Below are 21,424 nucleotides of genomic sequence, written 5' to 3' on the forward strand. Positions count from 1 at the left end.
ATGGGCGTCCGACTCTATACCGGCGTCCGACTCCTCTATACCGGCGTCCGACTTCTCTATATCAGCGTCCGACTTCTGTATATCGGCGTCCGACTTCTCTAAATGATTACATTGCCAGCATGAATGGCGTGACTCTGGACAACGAGTTTCAATCAATTAATTGTCACTTGATGTTATCTACGAGTATCTTACACGGTCTGGAGGTGACCATCCCACCGAGACCACCGCCAATTCCTGCTAGTACTCCTCGACACAGAGACACTGATCGAGAAACCCAGCGGCGGACCTAGAGAGGGGCCAATGTGTCCCCTATAAATAAATGGTGTATCGATCGTAATCCTCACCATAAGACCTAGATTAATTTAGATGTTTAGGACTCGGCGACAGAACAGAACAGTATTACGCTCAGGACCACCATCGTTCGATAGTATTTAAGGAATCCATTCCAGCGGCGAATCCAAAGAAGGGGCCCAGGGTGTGGGTGTTGATAAAATGTGGCATGCTTCCACGCTTATTGTGGACACAACCTCTGACTTCGCCGCAGAATTCTGTTCAAGACAGAACTTCGCCTCAAATAATGTTAACAATATTTCTTTAAATCAGACACACAGGTTTTTGCTTGCTATTTTTGGGTCAGTTGAATTTGCCAGTACCCCACCCCTAGACAATCGTGGATCCGACACTGAAGTCTGATATCTCCTTTTAATATTACTGACCGAGTTTGTTGACTTTACAAACACTGGTTATTTCTGACTGACGAAACCAGATTGTACATTAATCTTGTATCTACAGCAATATTGGATTATTAGTACGCTGACACATATATGTTTTTACTGTAAAGAGTGTTTGCGGTGTATTACTATTACAGTACATCTGACTTAATAAAAGAATGTCAGTCATGTGATCTAGAGAACATACGATCACACCAGAATATTACAAGTATTGATTAATATAACCCTGGAAGGAAGGAGTTCGAAGGAAGGAAATATTGTTTTGTTTAACGACGCACTAAACACATTTTACCTATGGCTATATGGCGTCGAACATATTGTTGCCTTGGGCTACTCTTTCCGATTAGCAGCAAGGGATATTTTATATGCAACATACTATAGACAGGATGGTACATACCACGTCCTCTTTTACACCAGTTGTGGAGCATTGACTGGAACGAAAAATAGCCCAATGGGCCTACGGACGTGGATCGGTCCTAGACCAACTGCGCATCATCAGAGTTGCCCCGTGACATAGTGCTACTATATGCCTGCGCTGGATACCGTGCTTATGAAAGTGTAAAATCAAGATTTCACCAAAGTGGTCATTTCCTGCCAGCTTACGCGCTGCCATCGTCTGTCACAGCTACGCATGAAAAGAGATAAACGAAATGAATGTTAGTTTAGTTTAGTTTGTTTGTTTGTTTGTTTGTTTGTTTTGCTTAACGACTCCACTAGAACACATTGATTTATTAATCATCGGTTATTGGATGTCAGACATTTGGTAATTCTGATATATAGTCTTAAAGAAGAAACCCGCTATATGTTTCCATTAGTAGCACTCTATATGCACCATTCCATAGACAGGAAATCACATACCACGGTCTTTTATATACCAGTTGTGGTGCACTGGCTAGAACGAGAAATGGCCAAATGGACCCATCGACAGGGATCGATCCTAGATGAAGCTCGCATCAGGCGAGCGCTAAAAATACCACTGGGCTCCGTCTCGCCCCGAATGTTTGTTTAACGACACCTCAGCGTATTTTAAACTAATCCAACCCCCCCCCCCCCCCCCCCCACACACACACACACACACACAAACCCCCCCCCCCCTCCACCCGCCCCCCCCAAAAAAAAACCCCACAAAAAAACAATAACAACAAAAGAAATAGAAATAAAAAATAAAATTAGAATTTTAGTAACCTCATAGCATACCTCTTCCCTCGTACCCTCCTTAGCCATTGTCTAGCCCGAGTAGAGTACTCTGATTGTAAGAAAGCAAGATGGACATTTGGATGGCTATGACGCTCTAATGAGAGCGTATATAACTGTCCAAATGTCCGTCTAGTTCTCTTACAGCCAGAGTACTCGGGCTAGCCATTGCCGTGTCCTGATTTGTAGAATAACTAAATTGCAATATGAACTGTAGTGGTACGTTCTAAGAGAGAAATATGTTTTCCTTTCATTGTTATCAGGACTGACTCTGAAGTGCCCACTTTAGATAGCTGTTAATTCTCGTATAAAAGATTAATTAACTCTTCGTTTCCTGAAGTGGTTTTGTCAGAGCAGTGAAGCAACACAACAACATATTTATCATAGGCAGACTCGTTAGCTTCAAAAGAAGGATAATTTGTTTAAATTTGTGTTAATATTGTTTTTACTTCTCTAATTTTAAAGTTATTTTCTAATGAATTAATTTAATATATTTGTTTTTAAATAAAGGTCCTATTAAAAGATTGCCTGTCAGTTCTAGTCGACAATAATTATTCCTGTAAAGGTCATTGTGATATTGGTTGTACTACTTGTGAATTGAAATAAAGAAACAAAAAGATAGAAAGAAAGTTGTAAACATTATTAAATATACTGTCCCGAGATTGCTGCCTTTGTAAAACGTTTCTGATTAACAGTTAAAGTTTGTTTTGTGTAACAATACCACTAAAGCACATTCATTTATTAATCATCGGTTATTGGATGTCAAACATATGGTCATTTCGACACAGTCATAGAGAGGAAACCCACTACATGATTCCATTAGTAGCAAGGGATCTTTTATATGCACCATCACACAGACAGAATAGCACATACCACGGCCTTTGATATACCAGTCGAGGTGCATTGGCTGGAACGAGAAATAGCCCAATGGGCCCACCGACGATGATCGATCCTAGACCGACCGTGCATCAGGAGTACGCTTTACCATTGGGCTATGTCCCAACCCCTGATTAACAGAGTATTTTTAACAACTAAACTGACACGTTAAATACATGGGGCGAGACGTAGCCCAGTGCTAAAGCGTCGCTTGATGCGCGGTCGGTCTAGGAGAAAAATATGTTTTCCTTTCATTGTTATCAGGACGGACTCTCAAGTGCCCATTTTAGATCCCGTCGGTGGACCCATTGCGCTATTTTGTCGACACCGTAATGTTTGTAGTGGCTCAAACGTCATTTTACAAGTACTTCCTAATATAAATGTGGGTTTTTTTTTTCGTATATGTGAATTTATTGGGAGGTAAAATAGGACGTCTAGAATGTTTATAAAATCCACTAGTCATGGGATCAATGCTTTAAAAAATTTTTACTAGCAATGATTGAAAATTCATTAGCCCTACTTTTCTTTAAGTAAATACAACTTTACTAATACGGTAGTAATAATGGGATATGTCACCTAAAGAGGCAGATAGAGCCTGAAAACACTAGGGTTAGGGTGGAGACAGGATAGTCATATTTACAAAACAGACTTATTTGCAGCATTTAACAATTTGTTTTTCATTAGTTGTCGGACATGGCAATAGTAGTATTTACTAGCCCAACATTATTTATTATCACTAGCCATGGGAGTGGGCTACCATAATCTAGAAACCCTGGATAAAATCAAGTCGCGAATTCTAGAAACATAAAGGCGATCAGAAACCGAGGTTCTAAACATGAAAATACATTTCATATGTAATTATAGTAATTAAAAATGCTTAGTCGGTCAAAAACCTGTTACAACAGCAGCAAACTCAGGCAGTCCCTTTAACTTTAAAGAATTTTGAATATGTGTTTAGAACATATGTTTCACCTTTCGGACATCGGGGTCGAGATGTAGTTTGGTGAAAGAACGCTCGTTTGGGGGATGACTGGCCGCGGAAATAGCTGATGTATCATGAAACAGATATTCTTTCTTCTTTTCATTATCGTATTTTCATAGAAACAGTTACGCGTAACCACGTCTAACTTTCACTAACTAGTTTTATCCCCGACGCTATACCAACTAATGAATTGTTGATTTTTTATGCGTCAGACATACACCAGCTTACCAATAAAACGTCCATTAAAATCGAACGGTTTTCACCCGACTGTCCTCTGGGACTTGCTGCTGCTGGAACCTGTGACTTGTTGTTTGATCGTGATGGCGGCAGGTCTTTAGTTACCACGATACAAAGCAGGATTACACTCTGATATTGGCAGTTTGATGACAGGCAGCCTTCGTCGGAGATTTATCAGGTCTGCAAAGACAAAGTTTTCTCACAGATTTCTTTTTTAACAAAAAAGGTAATATTTCCACATGAAAGTATGCACTTGCTGACGAGTTGAGTACACACACAGAGGAAGACTTTTGAAGACATAAAACGCATTTAGTGGTCAATGTTGTTGGGTTGTTTTTTCTCTCTTTTAACGACATCATTTTTTCACACATAGTAATGAATCATCGGCTGTTGGATGTCAATCATTCAGTAAGTCTGACCGTCTTCAGACAAAAACCCGCTATAATTTTCCATTAGCCTAAAGGGTTAGTAAAATGCACCTTTAAAGACGTTCTCGTAGATAGGAAAGCATATATCACAGTCTTTGATACACCAGTCATGAGGAACTGATTGACAAGGAAAGACCAAACGTATGGATGGTGGGGTACCAGAAGAATTTGTAATAGAAAGAGGAGGAAGGGGGGTATATGGTATCCACATATTATGGTTAAGGACCACATAGATACTGAGATGAAGGGAGAAATGTTTTATCCTAACTCCATTGAAAACACCAGTCAGATTTGTAGTTGAAAAGAAGAAGAAATAACAATATATTTAACTGCTTTTGTGTAACTGTGTGTATTCCGGTAGGCAATAAACAATCCAAACATTGTATACACGGGTTAGGGTTATTGTATGTCGTATAGCAACCTAGCACATGCCATAGCAATAACAACCGAAAATTGAGTGGTGCGTTTTCGATGGACTTCAGTATATCTAACGACCAGATAATGAGTGTGGTGAAAACACGTTGTCGTCACTCCATTGGCTACTCTTGTTTCCTTTAGCAGCAAGGGATCTTTTATATGCACCATCCCACAGACTGGGTAGTACATACCATGATATTTGTTCCGGGCCCAAGAATGCCGCGACGCTCCGCTTCCAAAAACATCCACCAGTTTGTTTTGTTTAACGACACCACTAGAACATCGACTATTGGATGTAAAACATTTGATAATTCTGACTCGTAGTCATAAGAGGAAACCCGCTTAATTTTCCTAATCCAGCAAGGGATCTTTTATATACACTTTCCCACAAACAGGAAAGCACATACCACGGCCTTTGACCAGTTGTGGTGCACTGATTTGAACGAGAAAAAAACCAATCAGTTGAACGGATCCACTGAGGTGGTTCGATCCTGCGACGCAAGCATCTCAGGCGAGCGCTCAACCGACTGAGCTAAATCCTGCCCCCCCCCCCCCCCCCCCCCCCCCCCCGCTCATCTTCCAGCTGAATGTCTCCTGTTCAAGCACACTAATTTAATTACTGTAGCTTCCATAAGATATTTGACAATAAAGACTAAACATAATATGTATAGTAATACAGAAATGAAAAGGTCAAAGAAAATTAATCAAAAACTAAAGGCGTAACGGTAATATTAATCAGAACAGGCACGTAGGGACGATATTTAAAGTGGAGGTGCGGGACAAAATATTTAGTGGACACGTGGGGGGGGGGGGGGGGGGGAGAGAATATAGGAGCAACAAGCCAGGCCCGTAGGAACGATATTTGAAGTGGGGATGGCACAATCTCTAGTGAAGGGTGGCGAGGTGGGGGAAGGGGGGTACAGTATCTGGTGGGGCACAAGCCATATTTTTTTTAATCTATATTTTTATAGAGTAGGACAAAACACACCTTTTCGTTCTCAAGTGGGGGGAGAGCGCACGGGCCTCCCCCACCCCCCCCCCCCCCCCCCCCCCTTCCTGTGGGCCTGTAAGCGGCCTATATTTGGGTGGCAATATTGTGTATTACATTTTTCAGGAGTTCAGTTATAAAAGTTATTTTATTTTTAGCACGACACAGCTGTCAGATGATGTTAGCCACTGATAGGGCCAACAGGGAAGGGAACTAGAATGTATTATTTATACATTTGGGGGACATCCCGCTACCGACGCTAGTAACTACGTAATTAATAGCAAAACCATGTGCAGTTTCTGTGTAATGGCCTTTAATTTTGCCTTATTGAAAGCAAATACCAAGTTTGCTGTCATTATACTTCCACCATTCCTCGTTTTCCAATCACATTTGAATTTTCGTTTTAGGATTGTCTTGGCTTCTCTGTATGATATGGAAGAGTTGGGTTGTGGGAGGCAGCTGCCTGCTTTGACCAGTTGGTCGGCATTTTCGTTGCCTGCAACTCCTACATGTGCAGGGATCCACTGTAGTATCACCTTGCAGCTTTGATTAAGAGCATTCAATTTTTCTTGCAATTGTCTAATCGGAAGTTCCGAGGGTCCAGTTTGGGCTACTATAAATAATAATACTAGAACAGAAACACTATATATACAAACACAGATATTGGAAATGAGAATTTTTAATATTTAATTGTTATGGTAAAAAAGGATCTATTGGTTGGAAACGTGTTACAACAGCAGTGTTATATTTAACCAATAGTATGGTGTACAATGCAGCACACACAACAGAGGGCACAAAATGCAAGTTTTCATTGTCAACCATGAACAGTCTTTATGGGCAGCTGTAATTTTCACTTTCGTTTGTTGAACTAGTCAAATAAATCAATTACGAGCTCTCTCTATCGCTTTCAAATATTCGCAAACAGTGCTGCGGCCGTAATTCAATTTCAGACGAATCAGTGTTCACACCCTGTGGTCGTTGGTCGTTTGATAACATTTCAGGTTAACGTGTTTCCAGTTAACTAAATCAGACCATTTCGCACGGCGCACCACAGTTCTTGTCATTGGCGCCACCTCAATATTGCTTTAGGTAAAGTCGCTATACAATCCACCGCCTACACAACTAGGGTTTCCTAAAGTGTGTGTCGATTGAAATGTGTCTTTTTCTGGGGGGTTTTAAAGCTTGTAATAAAAGATTAATTATACATGTAAATAATGACACAACAAAAAGGTTGAGCGTATCCTTCCATAGATAATTTAATTATATGATAGAACAACATCGTGTGTGTGTGCGTGTGTCTGTGCGTGTGTGTGTGTGTCTGTCTATGTGTGTAGATATATGTGTGTATATATATGTGTGTGTTTGTTTGTAGGTACGTCTCTCTGTTTGTGTGTCCTTATTTAGTTTAATAACTGAAAGCCAAGTTTCCTGAATACAAACTATATTTATAACTGGAATCGCATTTTTCAAACAATGTTTAAGTTCGTCTCCATGTCCCTATGATCTCAGGCCTCTAGCATTCCATTGTAGAATGGACAAGCCTTTAAATATATCAAACCGTTTATTTTTATTTTGATAATTAGATGTATTAATAAAAATATTATTATTAACATTGTTACCATTTTTAGTATTGGAAAGGGATAAATTATATCTCGTGTCTCCCATAATCGGTTTGATTGCAATACTAATTATAAATAATTAATAACATTTTTAATCCATATTATGGTGATTAGGGGTGGAGACAAGAGTTGGTTTGGCCATTCTATTTCTATACCAATAGATGTGATTTGGTCTAACACTAGATTCACTAATGGTAACCCCCTGGTAACAGATATCAACAAAGCCTATCATTTAAACCACACACACACACACACACACACACACACACACACATACACACACACACACACATACATACATACATATATACAAATGTATATATATATATATTTGCGCGCGACGAAGCGACGAAGTAGGACAATCTGGAAGAGCTCTCTTGGGGCATGTTAAAATAGTTCAGCAGACAGTTGCCCAACTCGACGGTTACGTTGTACTTTCCCCAACTCCCGACTTACGACGGCAGTGGCGGATCCCGAAAATCCATTTTCCATTTGACTTTGGTTGAGTTTTGGAGGGGATCGTAAAAAAATACAAATTAATATATAATAATAAAATTGTAACTGTCGCAAAATTTAGGTGGCCCAGCCCCCCCCCCCCCCCCCCCCCCCCCCCCGATCCGCCTCTGGACGGGGTTCTCAGATTAACAACTAGTGAATCGAGTTGTAAGAGCACTCAAACTAGCAACTGGACAGTCGTAGAAGTCGCGACAGCAGAAAGTTGGCCAACTTTCTGCTGGCAGTTGGTAGTCTGAGATAGCATTAGACTTTGTCAAAATATTTACCAAATTTTTGACATTCAATAGCCGATGATTAATAAATCAAAGTGATGTCATTAAAGAAAACAAATTTAACATATAACTTGACTGTTTTCAGATTTGACGACTCGCAGCCAGTGATATGAATCTCGTTGCCTTGTCTGCCAGTGTGTTCCTCTTTACCTTGGTGCTCAACTCATCTGGTGCTTTTGGTGAGTCTTACACTGTCCAGTCGGATTAAACCATCGTCCACGTTATTATATATGTTCTATATTAGTAGTATTAATATATGTACGACAATTCCTTTGTTTGCTTAAAAAAGAAACCTAAAACCCAAACACTTTGGTATATCAAAGACCATGGTATGTGCTGTCCTGCCAACGGGATGGTGCATATAAAAGCTCCCTTACTACTAATGGAAAAATGCAGCGGGTTTCCTCGATGGGATGTATATGTCGGTATTGCCAAATATTAGACATCCAATAGCTGATGATTAATAAATCAGTGTGCTCTAGTGGTGTCGTTAAACAAAACAAATAAATAAAAAATAAAAAAAACATCTTGATCTGACAGTTTAGAGGAAGAATAATGTCAAGCATCTTTGTGTTTTAAATTGAGAATGTGTAACTGTTCTACTTGCACAAAGTAATTTTTAATGACCCGAATCTAAAAACCACTGGCCTCGGGCATCGGGCCACCGTATTCTAGAACCTCTGTTGCTGTAATAAATTATAAAATTTAAGTGGTTAAACATTCAATAAAATAGTTTGGATACCCCTTTACCACCATATAAGAATAAAATATTTGGTTACAGCCCTATATGAATCCGTTCTTTTTATAAGTTTCATATAATGATATCTTTTTTCAGATTGGGATCTATCAGACCTAAAAGATTTATCTAACACTGAAAATCTTCCAAACGCCGATAAAAGGTAAGACTATTGATCAGTGCATGCAGCCATTCCGTATGACGAATAGTGATGTGCAATGTCCCCCGTTTATATATAGAGGATACTACATGAGTAGTAGGGGTGTGCGGTATTATCGGTATGTCGATATATAATGATTTGAAAAACAAATAATACGTATTGCGATACACTTTGCCTGTACTGATACATTCGGTAATTTCCGTGCATGTCCGTTAATGTCCGTTATTAGTAGTAAATATCTTATTCGTGAATTTCGACCGTAGTTTAGCAATCTATCATTACGACTGCAGTTTAAACAAACATGCTGAGAGTGCTGCTAAAGCAGAAAAACAAAAATAAAAATAAAAATCAGCTCATTTTCTTTTTATATGTATGACAGGCAGACGGACAGACAGACAGATAGACAAACTAACTTACAGACAGACAGAAGGACGCAGACGAATCGTATAGTCCCCTCCAGTTGGACTGGCAGGGGACTAATATAACATAGAAGACGAAAGTAAACATTCTTGCTGAGAGGAACGGTCTAATATTATTAAAAAGACGTTACTACAGTGACCCCGTCGGTGGGCCCATTGGGCGATTTCTCGTTCCAGCCAGTGCACCACGACTGGTATGTCAAAGGCCGTGGTATGTACTATCCTGTCTGTGGGATGGTGCATTTAAAAGATCCCTTGGTACTAATGGAAACATGTAGCGGCTTTCCTCTTTAGACTATATGTCAAAATTACCAAATGTTTGACACCCAATAGCCGATGATTAATAAATAAATGTGCTCTAGTGGTGTCGTTAAACAAAACAAACTTTACACTACAGTGAATTGACCTATTGTATACTTAAAAGTTTAAACAAGCATTCTGAGAGTACTGCTAAAGCAATACATGTTCCCTACCTAAAGTCAAGTGGATAACTAGCCATTAAACTATAACAGTATATGATAAAGTTATATCCAGAATTTCAGATCAATAACTAGCCATTAAACTATAACAGTATATGATAAAGCTATATCCAGAATTTCAGATCAATAACTAGCCATTAAACTATAACAGTATATGATAAAGCTCTATCCAGAATTTCAGATCAATATCTTGAGACATTGCACAAAAAATTAAATAAGAAGAAGAAGAAGAAGAAGAAGAAAATCGTATCTCTTAAATTCAAGTGTCATAACTCTGTCCACAATAGGTAAGTCGTCATGAAAGTCAAACTTGAACTGTAGTAGTACATGATAAAGATGTGGAGTCCAGAAAACAAACACCCGTCTCTCATAGGTTCAAGGGTTAAAACTCTGTCATAGAATCGGCATGGAAGTCAAACTTGATCTGTAATGGTGCATGATAAACCTATACGCAAACTTTCAGCTCAACATCTTGAGGTATTGAGGGGAAAAGTACGGAAAACAAATTTCTCCTAAGTTCAAAGGCCATAACTCTGTCAAAAAAATTAGAAACTTGATCTGTAATAAGTTAAATATCTCTAGCCATTGTGAAAAAATCATCTGGAATACTATATGTGGGACTGACTGACTGACGAACGGACGGACGGACTGACGGACAGACAGAAGGACGGAGATGAAACCAACAGTCCGTTCCGGTTGGACCAGTTGGGGACTAAGCTTATATCATGAATTTTCTTTATATTTTTTTTATCCTTTCTTAAAATAGAAGATGTTTATATATCGCGATACGAAAATGTTCATACTTCAAATATCTAGTTAATAGCTGTTAGATGTATTTAATAAATTTACTTAAGGGTCAGACAGAAGACGTATGTGGCCATAACTGCGTGCTTGAACATTAATTGGATTTAAGTTCGAAAATGAATTTACAACAACAAAAATGCTTGTGTTATATTATGTTATGAACTTTTCATCACAGATGGTTTATAAATGTTGTTTGAGTATATTTCACCAGTGATGCTAGCTTTGTATCCTTTGCAAACCCTACAAACAAATGCACTTTATACCATATATAAAGATAAATGCCACAAATGGCTACTGGCCTTTAATTTTGTTGAAAATATAATACATCTTACAACGAATTGTTTCAAAATGTGTATAACGGCCGAGGTGTAGGCCTATTTGCTTTGCATCTGTCGGACGCGAATGTACATGTAGGAATGTGTTTTCCATTACATCGTATCTACGACACTATCTTAGTTAACGTATACACCACAGAGCAACCTGTTTCAGTACCGTTCATATCATTGAATGGTGTGGCTTTGGCGTCTAAATCATCACCGTGGAACAACCAATGAGATGTCTTTGGATTAATCTCCCTCATATGTGGTATCGCTGTTTAATAACAAGAATATCATAACATGTTCTCAGCAATGGATGTGAAACAAAGATATAGTATGAATCAAAATGTAAATAATACGTGTCACGAGTGCACGTTTCCTGTACCAATACTAAATAAAATATAATGCACCGAGGTGACTGGTTCTTTGAGGTTTAAATAATAAATTAAACTTGTATTGTGTAATTTCTTTATTTTGTTAAATGTTTTCCTCAAAATACTGTTGTTGTTTTTGTTGTTGTTGTTGTTGATGCTGCTGTCTATAATAATAATAATAATAATAATATTCTCAAAAACGTAGTTTTGTCTAGTTTAATAACACCCCTAGAGTACATTGATTAATAATCATAAGCTACTGGATGTCAAACATTTGATAATTCTGACATAATTTTCAAAGAAGCCTACATTATTTCATTACTAACAAGGGATTTTATATGCACTTTCCCACATACAAGACATCACATATCACGGTATTATATATTCCAATCGTATGACATGAAATGAGAGGGTGGGGGAACAGTAGGTTCGCCGAGGTGGTTTAATTTTACGGTCCTAGCACCCCAGGCGAGAGCTCTACCAACTGAGCTAGATCCTGCCCCATAACTTCTCATAATACCCATCCGTGGTAGTTAATGACTCGGTTATTACTTGCAGCATCGTGTGACATTCGACAGTAACTGGTGTTTATGAGGTTTTCTACAAGACATATATACAGTTATGAGCGAGTCCATCATAGTGCCCGATACGAGTGTGACATTCGACAGTAACTGGTGTTTATGAGGTTTTCTACAAGACATATATACAGTTATGAGCGAGTCCATCATAGTGCCCGATACGAGTGTGCATCGTGCACAATTGTCAAATATGTTTTTCCTTGTAACAAAATATTGATCAAATCTCTTACTTATTTTCAGTAATGGTGCATATAAAAGATCCCTTACTAACTAATGAAAAAATTTACCGGGTTTCCTCTCTAAGATTATATGTAAAAAATACCAAATGTTTGACATCCAATAGCCGATTATTAATAAACGAATGTGCTCTAGTCGTGTCGTTAAACAAATCAAACAAACTATTTTAAACTACATATTATATAAAAGGAATATTTGATCCCTAATATAAGCAGGCGACCGTCCAAGGTACGGTGCTGGGTGAGCGCAATCTCGAACTTCGAACACGATCATTTATTTGTTTTAGTCGAATACATGATTTACTTTCTTGGTCGGCTTTGTGTTTCTGTGTAAGCTTACCGTAATATGTAATACCTGTTAGTGTACTTTTGAATGTTGTAGTGCTTCTTCTATGAACACCGTGTGTGCCTTTTTTAAAAACCGTTGCTACCCTTACTAGACAATCCTGCATCCGCCCTTCCAGCTCGAGTAACCTCCAGCCCTCCCATTTTTGGTATGCTGTTGGCGAAGGCTATAGAGGACTGTGTGTAATACTTTAGCAATCGTCGATGACCAAATGGTAGCCAGCTATTGTGTCTAAAATACTTTTTTTCTTCTTAAATCAAAGCTTTAGTTTAATTATTCTCGAGTCCAGTGATGACATTAAACTTACATGTTGTTAACCAGTACCAAGACTATACGAAGAAAGCCGACTCCTCTATGCGACACGAACCTGTGCTGTACTTTGTTGTGATGACGTAGAGCAAAGTGTGAGACACATAAAGCTCTGTGGCATGAGATTTAGGAAAAACATGTGTATTTTAGACACAGTACCTGGCCACCATTTAGTTGTTGACGATTGCCGGTGTATTATACACAGTCCTGTCTAGCTCTCCCCTACAACATATCAATAAGAAAAGGGCTAGAGGTGCTCGAGCTACCGCCCTCAAGGAATATATGTGTGATGCTATCTCAACATTTTACTTGACTGGCATATTACTCGACATATTACTTGACTGGCATATTAATCGACATATTACTTGACTGGCATATTACTCGACATATTACTTGACTGGCATATTAATCGACATATTACTTGACTGGCATATTAATCGACATATAACTTGACTGGCATATTACTCGACATATAACTTGACTGGCAGCTATCGAGTGTTGTATACGGGGTCTAGAGTGGGAGAAAACGGCGATGTTACCATTGGGGTTACCAGAATGCTATATTGGGTGGTGACACCCACATTCGTGTGGGAGCATACACAGTGTGTTTTACACGTGTTATGGGGCGATAGGCAAAGAAAAAGAGGTGTAATGGGGTATGGCGTATCTAGGGGAAGGCACCGTGGGCTCTCTTTTGTTTTCGCTGACGTCAAACAATAAATATATGATCCGCGCCCGGGTGTCTCATACTGTGTATGTATACTTGTTCATGAACATATTACTAGTGATGCGTGGTATTACAGGTATACCGATATTTATGATTTTGAAAGTAAATAACATACGTACAAATATTATATACTATACGGTATATTTCCGTAAATAGCTGTTGTCCGTCAAAACCACCTGTCTGTTAGATTCGACTGGTTCTCTCAACTTATCTGCCCAATGTATTGCGTAACTCTTCTTTTCATATTTCTGTCGTATGTAAATCAATGAACTAAAGAAATCACAATGTGGATTGTAGGTTGTTATTTCTAACTCCAGTGTGTAACAATAAGTAACGTTATAAGTATTATGTATATGAATTATGTATTATGTATATGAAACAAAACTCTTGGTTATAGTAAACTGTAATGTCATTCTAGTAAAGTTTGTGCTTTGTCAGAGAACTACAAGGCGTGTGAACAAAACCTGATCTCCCAGTGTCTCACGCTCGTGGATAGAGGACCCTTATTTATAAGACAAATACTAAACACGTATCCATGTTGTGATTTTTAGTTGTCATGGTATACCCGTTAAGACTTTCTGTAATAAACCTGAGGCAACAATTAAAATGCATTGTGTCTATGACTGCTCGTAAAAGATTATTATTGCATACCACGGTCTGTGTGGCAGATTGCCAACTAAGTGGAGAACATGTTAATGTATAGATGGCAGACATCAGTTAACCATGAGATAATTCGTATTGTACATGTAAAAATAAACATATAAACTGTATTGTTACAAAGTTGAAATTGTTCAAACTGTGACAGTATGCATATATGCTGTAAACCCTTCTATTTATTTTACGACGCTCAGAGACCCAACCTCTATTCAAGGCAGGCCTCTATATATTTTGTTCATGCAAAATTGTCTAACATAAGGCTGTTGTAAGGTCATCTTCTAATCAAGGTTTCCAAACTTTTTTGTACGTTATATCTCACTGAGAAATGAAATTGTCTTCTTCTTTCCTGTTCTCCCCGTGTGGTTGTAAGCTGTTGGTTATGCAACGGAAATGAGTATAACGTGGTCTTTAACAAGACAAAGCAACTGTAGCAGAAGGTAGCCTTGGTTCTCTTCAAGGAAGCCCTCTATTCAAGGATCTATGGAATATATATTTCACGCTTTAGATAATAAAATTTAACATGTATAATATATTTTCTTTAATTAGAAGCCATCCTCATAATTGGCTAGTATATTAATAACACCCTGATATGTATCGTAATACGAGGTACCCATATTGCGATATGTCGTGATACCTTTATCCTGCATTCTCCATTGGGACTACGTAATATTGATTCAATTCACCAGTTCAAACAATGAAAGTGACACATAAAGCGTTAATAATTATACGCATAATCACTATCTGTGCATGACAATTATTACTGCGCAAACCTGTAGACACATCCACGATTCGTTAATTTTGGTGCGTGCTAACGAATGCCTGTAAGCAATGATTTGATACTAATTGCATTGTGCCGGCTATTACAGTTGGAATATTACGTTTTTATTAGGATTAAGTCAATCTGATTTTAATACTAAGATAATGTTCATTGTCGTGGTCTACTTCATCTTGTGTGTTTTTCCTAACATGGTTTCGAACGAGTCGAAAGTTTAATGGCACACAATCACGAACAAAATACAAAGAATATTTACACACTTGGTTGGAGAAATTCTTATTATCATATCGCGCTCTGCTGTTGAATATATCTAACCAGTATTGTTGTGGTTTTAACAGTGATGTTTTAGTGTATGCTAAGGTGTCTTTGTTAAAACTTCGCTTTTTCTATACTGTTTTGTGATAAGATATAATCAATATAGCGGTTGATTCCTTTGATATATTGTTTAAGGAAATTGTATATATTTTAGTAGTAGCAGTAGTATTTATTTATTTACTAGTATTTCTTGATTTTATTTCTTTATTTATTTCTTTATTTAACTATCGATTAAATGTATTTACGTATTTATTTATTTATCTTTAATATGCCTAAAGGGCGCCAAGTGATACTTTGGTTTTATCGTCTATTAAAAATATGTCGTATTCAATAAGGGATCCGTCGCTTTAGTTTTAATTTTTGTTCATATTTTTAATGCACGACTTGTAACACAATAAATCTTAAATAATAACATAACGTTCTTTTAAATCTTGGAGGGTGCGTCGTAAAATAAAAATAAAATGTCTCTGTTTCTTTCTTTAACTCTTGGAATGTTGCACTTTGCACCAACAACAGCTCTTGTAGTGAGAGTTATCGTTCGTGATGCGTGTGTTTCATACGGGTTCTGGACGTTCCGTTTCAGGTACGCCAGACTGTCCTACTATCGTGCTCCCTCCTCCAATAACTATCGCCGGCGTAACAGAGTATCCAGGTCAGAATACATCACGTGATTAACAACTTGGTTTCTGAACATTTTCAAATTCTCTAACAACTCTTTTATATTTCCTGTATTTCGTTTCGTTATTAATTAATTATTATTATTATTTTAAATAATATGATGAAATATTCATGAAATGTAATTTGGTTTTCATCTATAATTTTGGTTTATCTCGTTTTGACCTTTTTTTACACAGTCGTTCAGTAAATATAGCCAACGTCTCTAGATCAGAACACATCACGTGATTAAGCATCTTGTCTTTGACACGCTTCGTACTTTATACTACATGTATTTCGTTTGCTCGTCTCGTGAACTATTCCTAATATTTTGTTTGCTCGTCTCGTGAACTATTTCTAATATTTCGTTTGCTCGTCTCGTGAATTATACCTAATATTCGTTTGCTCGTCTCGTGAATTATACCTAATATTCGTTTGCTCGTCTCGTGAACTATTCCTAATATTTCGTTTGCTCGTCTCGTGAACTATTCCTAATATTTCGTTTGCTCGTCTCGTGAACTATTCCTAATATTTTGTTTGCTCGTCTCGTGAATTATACCTAATATTCGTTTGCTCGTCTCGTGAACTATTCCTAATATTTCGTTTGCTCGTCTCGTGAATTATACCTAATATTCGTTTGCTCGTTTCGTGAACTATTCCTAATATTTCGTTTGCTCGTCTCGTGAATTATACCTAATATTCGTTTGCTCGTCTCGTGAACTATTCCTAATATTTCGTTTGCTCGTCTCGTGAACTATTCCTAATATTTCGTTTGCTCGTCTCGTGAACTATTCCTAATATTTCGTTTGCTCGTCTCGTGAACTATTCCTAATATTTTGTTTGCTCGTCTCGTGAACTATTCCTAATATTTCGTTTGCTCGTCTCGTGAATTATACCTAATATTCGTTTGCTCGTTTCGTGAACTATTTCTAATATTTCGTTTGCTCGTCTCGTGAATTATACCTAATATTCGTTTGCTCGTCTCGTGAACTATTCCTAATATTTCGTTTGCTCGTCTCGTGAACTATTCCTAATATTTTTCAACCCATAATCTCTTGGCAGATAATTTAATTACTTAGTCAATATTCTGCAATCGCAATCTTAAATTATCGCCATTTTCCAATGTTCATTCTACATACAATTTGCAAAATATTTTTTTTTTGACAGAACGGGGAAGAATTCTGTGAAACTAAAAGCGTTAAACGTTTAAGTAAAACACTGTTATACGGAATTTATCTTGCGAAAGGTTACATCAATTCATTCTTCATAAGAAATCGACATTCTTTTCTATAGCCATTAGCAGCAAAGTGCATTTTCTTATAGTCAAATGCATTTTCATATGACCAAATGCATTTTCATATAACCTAATGTATTTTCATTTAACCAAATTTATTTCAATATAATCAAATATTATTAAATTTAAATTCATCATCTTGATCCGTAGGATTTCAGTAATGGGGTACCATGAAAACATTCTTGTTGATAGCGGCGCGGATAAGCAAATAAGTTCGGGAAATCTGCACAATGCATTATAATGAACCGTCATTGTTTTGTACACTCTTTGTTTAGATATAAGCTACATATACATTATAATGAACCGTCACTGTTCTGTACACTCTTTGTTTAGATATAAACTACATATACATCATAATGAACCGTCACTGTTTTGTACACTCTTTGTTTAGATATAAGCTACATATACATCATAATGAACCGTCTCGTTTCCACATAAGACGAATATAAACCTCTTTCTAAGAACACGCATTTGTTTTATTTTGTTTAATATTTTATTTTAACTCTCTCTCTCTCTCTCTCTCTCTCTCTCTCTCTCTCTCTCTCTCTCTCTCTCTCTCTCTCACTCTGTGTGTGTGTGTGTGTTTGCGTGCGTGTGTGTGTGTGCGCGCGCGTATGCGTATGTGTCTGTTTCTGATTCTCTATCTATGTTTTTGTATATTTGTCTTTGTCTCTGTCTGTCTCTCTCCATAGTTTGACACTCAATAGCCAATATATTTTTCGTGCTGGAATGTCGTTAAACATTCATTCATTCATTCATTCATTCATTCTGTCTGTGTCTTTTTCACTCTCTCTCTCTCTCTCTCTCTCTCTCTCTCTCTCTCTCTCTCTCTCTCTCTCTCTCTCTCTCTCTCTCTCTCTCTCTCTCTCTCTCTCTCTCTTTATATATTTCTAGTTCCAGTCAGTGCACCACGACTGGTAGATCAAAAGCCGTGGTATTTGCAATCTTGTCTGTGGGATGGTACATATAAAAGATCCCTTGCTACTAATGGAAACATGTAGTGGTTTTCCTTTCTAAGACTATAGGTAAAATTACCAAATGTTTGACATCCAATAGCCTATAAGTAATAAATCAATGTGCTCTAGTGGTGTCGTTAAAAACATATTCTTTTTTTTCTTTTTGTTCTCCAAATTCCCCAGGCAGATTTGGATAATGCCATATTTGGGACCGTGAATCACCATATTAATAATGACAGCAAGGGCATTCTCTTTAAGAGCGTTGTTTGGCCGCTCTGGCAGTGATTAACAGGTGATGTGGTTAGTTGTGTGTTTTTCATTTCAGATATGCCCGTTTGTCGTTTTATCGACCCTCGAGTTTGCCGCGTCGTTACGGATGGAGACCGAGATATTCAAGGTGAGATTACATCATGCGCATCAGTAACTCGATATTAACTTCATATTAACTCCATATCATTGTTAACAGCAAAGTCACAACAGCGGCGATCACGACGTGATAGGAAGGGAAAATGAATATCCAGGAAAATATTTCGAAAATGAGAAATACGAGAGAAATTATCGTTGTTTTGTATGAGGGTTTATTGTAGTAGGGTTTTTTTTGGAGGGGAGGGTGTGTATTGTGTCTTGTTTAGTTTTGTTTTCTAGTGATGGGTCAACCCGAGTACTCTGCAGGCACGGCGGAAGCAAGTAGACTAGATGTCCTGAAATGCAATTTTCTGCATTCCACAATTAAAATTCATGTCTGCCTTAAGATTTGCTACGGAATGGCTGCCTACCACCGGGTAGTCGAAGATCCCCGCTCTAATACAACAATCACCCTATGTTTGACGCTAAGTACCACTAACTGTTCATTTTCGAGTTCGCCGATAACAAATAGTTCACACATTATCCAATAATGCACACACTACAGGCAGAAATCCGACAGCACCCTCTTTCAATAACGTCCCAGTTACATAGGTTAACGTAGGTGCAATTTTAAAACACTAAACAGTAGTTTCTAATCAATTTTCAATTGACTAGAAATATTGCACATCAAGATTTTGAAAACAAAATGTTTCCTTAGGGGGAAAGCACATAATAATTACTTCTTTTTTTTTTAAAGGCCTAATTTTAAATAAAATTGTTTATCGGCGTCGGTGACGCAGTGGTTAAGCCATCGGACTGTAGGCTGGTAGGTACAGGGTTCGCAGCTCGGTACCGGCTCCAATCCAGAGCGAGTTCTTAAGGGTTCAATGGGTAGGTGTAATGCCACTACATTCTCTTCTCCCTCACTAACTACTAATGAACTAATAACTAACCCACTGTCCTGGACAGCCAGCCCAGATAGCTGAGGTGTGTGCCCAGGACAGCGTGCTTGAAACTTAATTGGATATAAGTACGAAAATAAGTTAAAATTGAAATTGAAAATAGAATTGTTTTGTTGTTTTATATTAGTAGGCGGATGATGCCCTGGGATTATCTCCCGCCTGGGTTCTGCTTGCGGAAGCGCTGCCGAAGTCACTACGATTGTTGCCGATCTCACAACCTGTGTGACCCGAACGCCAAGGTTTGCTACGACTGCTGGTACGGCCACCCGTGCTCCAAGAACGCAGACTGCTGCCAGCGGTACCCCTACTGCAACCTGGCACAGAAAACCTGCTCAGACTGAGCTGGTACAGTGGACTTGCTCACGGACTGCAGCTATTTGTATTTTAAATACACTCCGGCATTATTACCACTTTAAAACAAACAAAGAAATTCATTTACAGCCTGGTTCTACTAGAATATGTAACACGTCGAAGATTGTTGCAGAACGGTGACGATATTAATGGGAACATAGTGGCAGATCGTCGACGTTTTGCGGCATGTTAGAGTTTTTATGGGAACCAAGCTTAATAGTTCGCTTTTGTGGGTGTGGGTAATTTTTGACATGCTTCCATCAGATAACTGTTCAAGCACGCGTGTCATGGACACAACCTCTGGCTTCGCCAGAGAGTTATTTCCAAGACAGGGAGGGCGTTCGCATTAAAATTTTATTCAATGTCATTCTATATATAAAACGCAGCCCACCACGAATGATTAAATAGTTAATCGATTCTACAATAACACAGGTATTTGATCTGTTCGTGCATCAGCTACTGAAACGTTTCTGTGAATTACTGGAAAGACAAAAAGAAATAATAACGGAACGAGAATTGTATAAAGAAGGTGTTGGGGGCAGCGAAAGTCTAAACTCAAAAGTCAACTCAGACATGGGAATAATACAATTTGGACTGGGTATATATTATATGTTTACAGTCTGAAAGTCAACTCAGACATGGGAATAATACAATTTGGACTGGGTATATATTATATGTTTACAGTCTGAAAGTCAACTCAGACATGGGAATAATACAATTTGGACTGGGTATATATTATATGTTTACAGTCTGAAAGTCAACTCGGACATGGGAATAATACAATTTGGACTGGGTATATATTATATGTTTACAGTCTGAAAGTCAACTCAGACATGGGAATAATACAATTTGGACTGGGTATATATTATATGTTTACAGTCTGAAAGTCAACTCAGACATGGGAATAATACAATTTGGACTGGGTATATATTATATGTTTACAGTCTGAAAGCTGAACATTAGGAAGGAAAGAAAAAATGTTTTATTTAACGACGCACTCAACACATTTTATTTACGGATATATGGCGTCAAACATATGGTGAAGGACCACACAGATAATGAGAGAGGAAACCCGCTGTCGCCACTTCATGGGCTACTCTTTTCGATTAGCAGCAAGGGATCTTTTATATGTACCATCTCACAGACAGGGTAGTACATACCACGGCCTTTGATATACCAGTCTTGGTGCACTGTCTGGAACGAAACATAGCTCAGTTGGCCCACCGACGGGGATCGATCCCACACCGACCGCGCATCGAGCGAGCGCTGTACCACTGGGCTACGCCCCGTCCCCATTATGAAGGAGAGGCGTGTATAGACAATTATTCAGAGAGGGGGTATAGAGTGACTGACAAGCGAGGTTTCTGAGG

The 21,424-nt window shown here is 38.2% G+C and overlaps 1 protein-coding gene across 2 annotated transcripts in view; it reads left to right on the forward strand.

Annotated features, from left to right (window-relative positions):
• The window catches only part of LOC121383349, a 43,229-nt gene extending 22,090 nt beyond the window's left edge, over nucleotides 1-21,139 (forward strand). The window contains exons 2-6 of one of the 2 annotated variants that reach the window (XM_041513327.1): nucleotides 8,346-8,439; nucleotides 9,096-9,159; nucleotides 16,076-16,144; nucleotides 18,722-18,793; nucleotides 19,831-21,139. In XM_041513327.1, coding sequence (XP_041369261.1) covers nucleotides 8,370-8,439; nucleotides 9,096-9,159; nucleotides 16,076-16,144; nucleotides 18,722-18,793; nucleotides 19,831-20,044 — 489 coding nt within the window. In that variant the 5' untranslated portion in view covers nucleotides 8,346-8,369 and the 3' untranslated portion in view covers nucleotides 20,045-21,139. The remainder of the gene's footprint in view (nucleotides 1-8,345; nucleotides 8,440-9,095; nucleotides 9,160-16,075; nucleotides 16,145-18,721; nucleotides 18,794-19,830) is intronic. The other variant, XM_041513328.1, reaches the window with a different exon arrangement.
• The last annotated feature ends 285 nt before the right edge of the window (nucleotides 21,140-21,424 follow it).

Source organism: Gigantopelta aegis, chromosome 10, assembly GCF_016097555.1.
Source record: "Gigantopelta aegis isolate Gae_Host chromosome 10, Gae_host_genome, whole genome shotgun sequence".
NCBI classification, from domain to species: domain Eukaryota; kingdom Metazoa; phylum Mollusca; class Gastropoda; order Neomphalida; family Peltospiridae; genus Gigantopelta; species Gigantopelta aegis.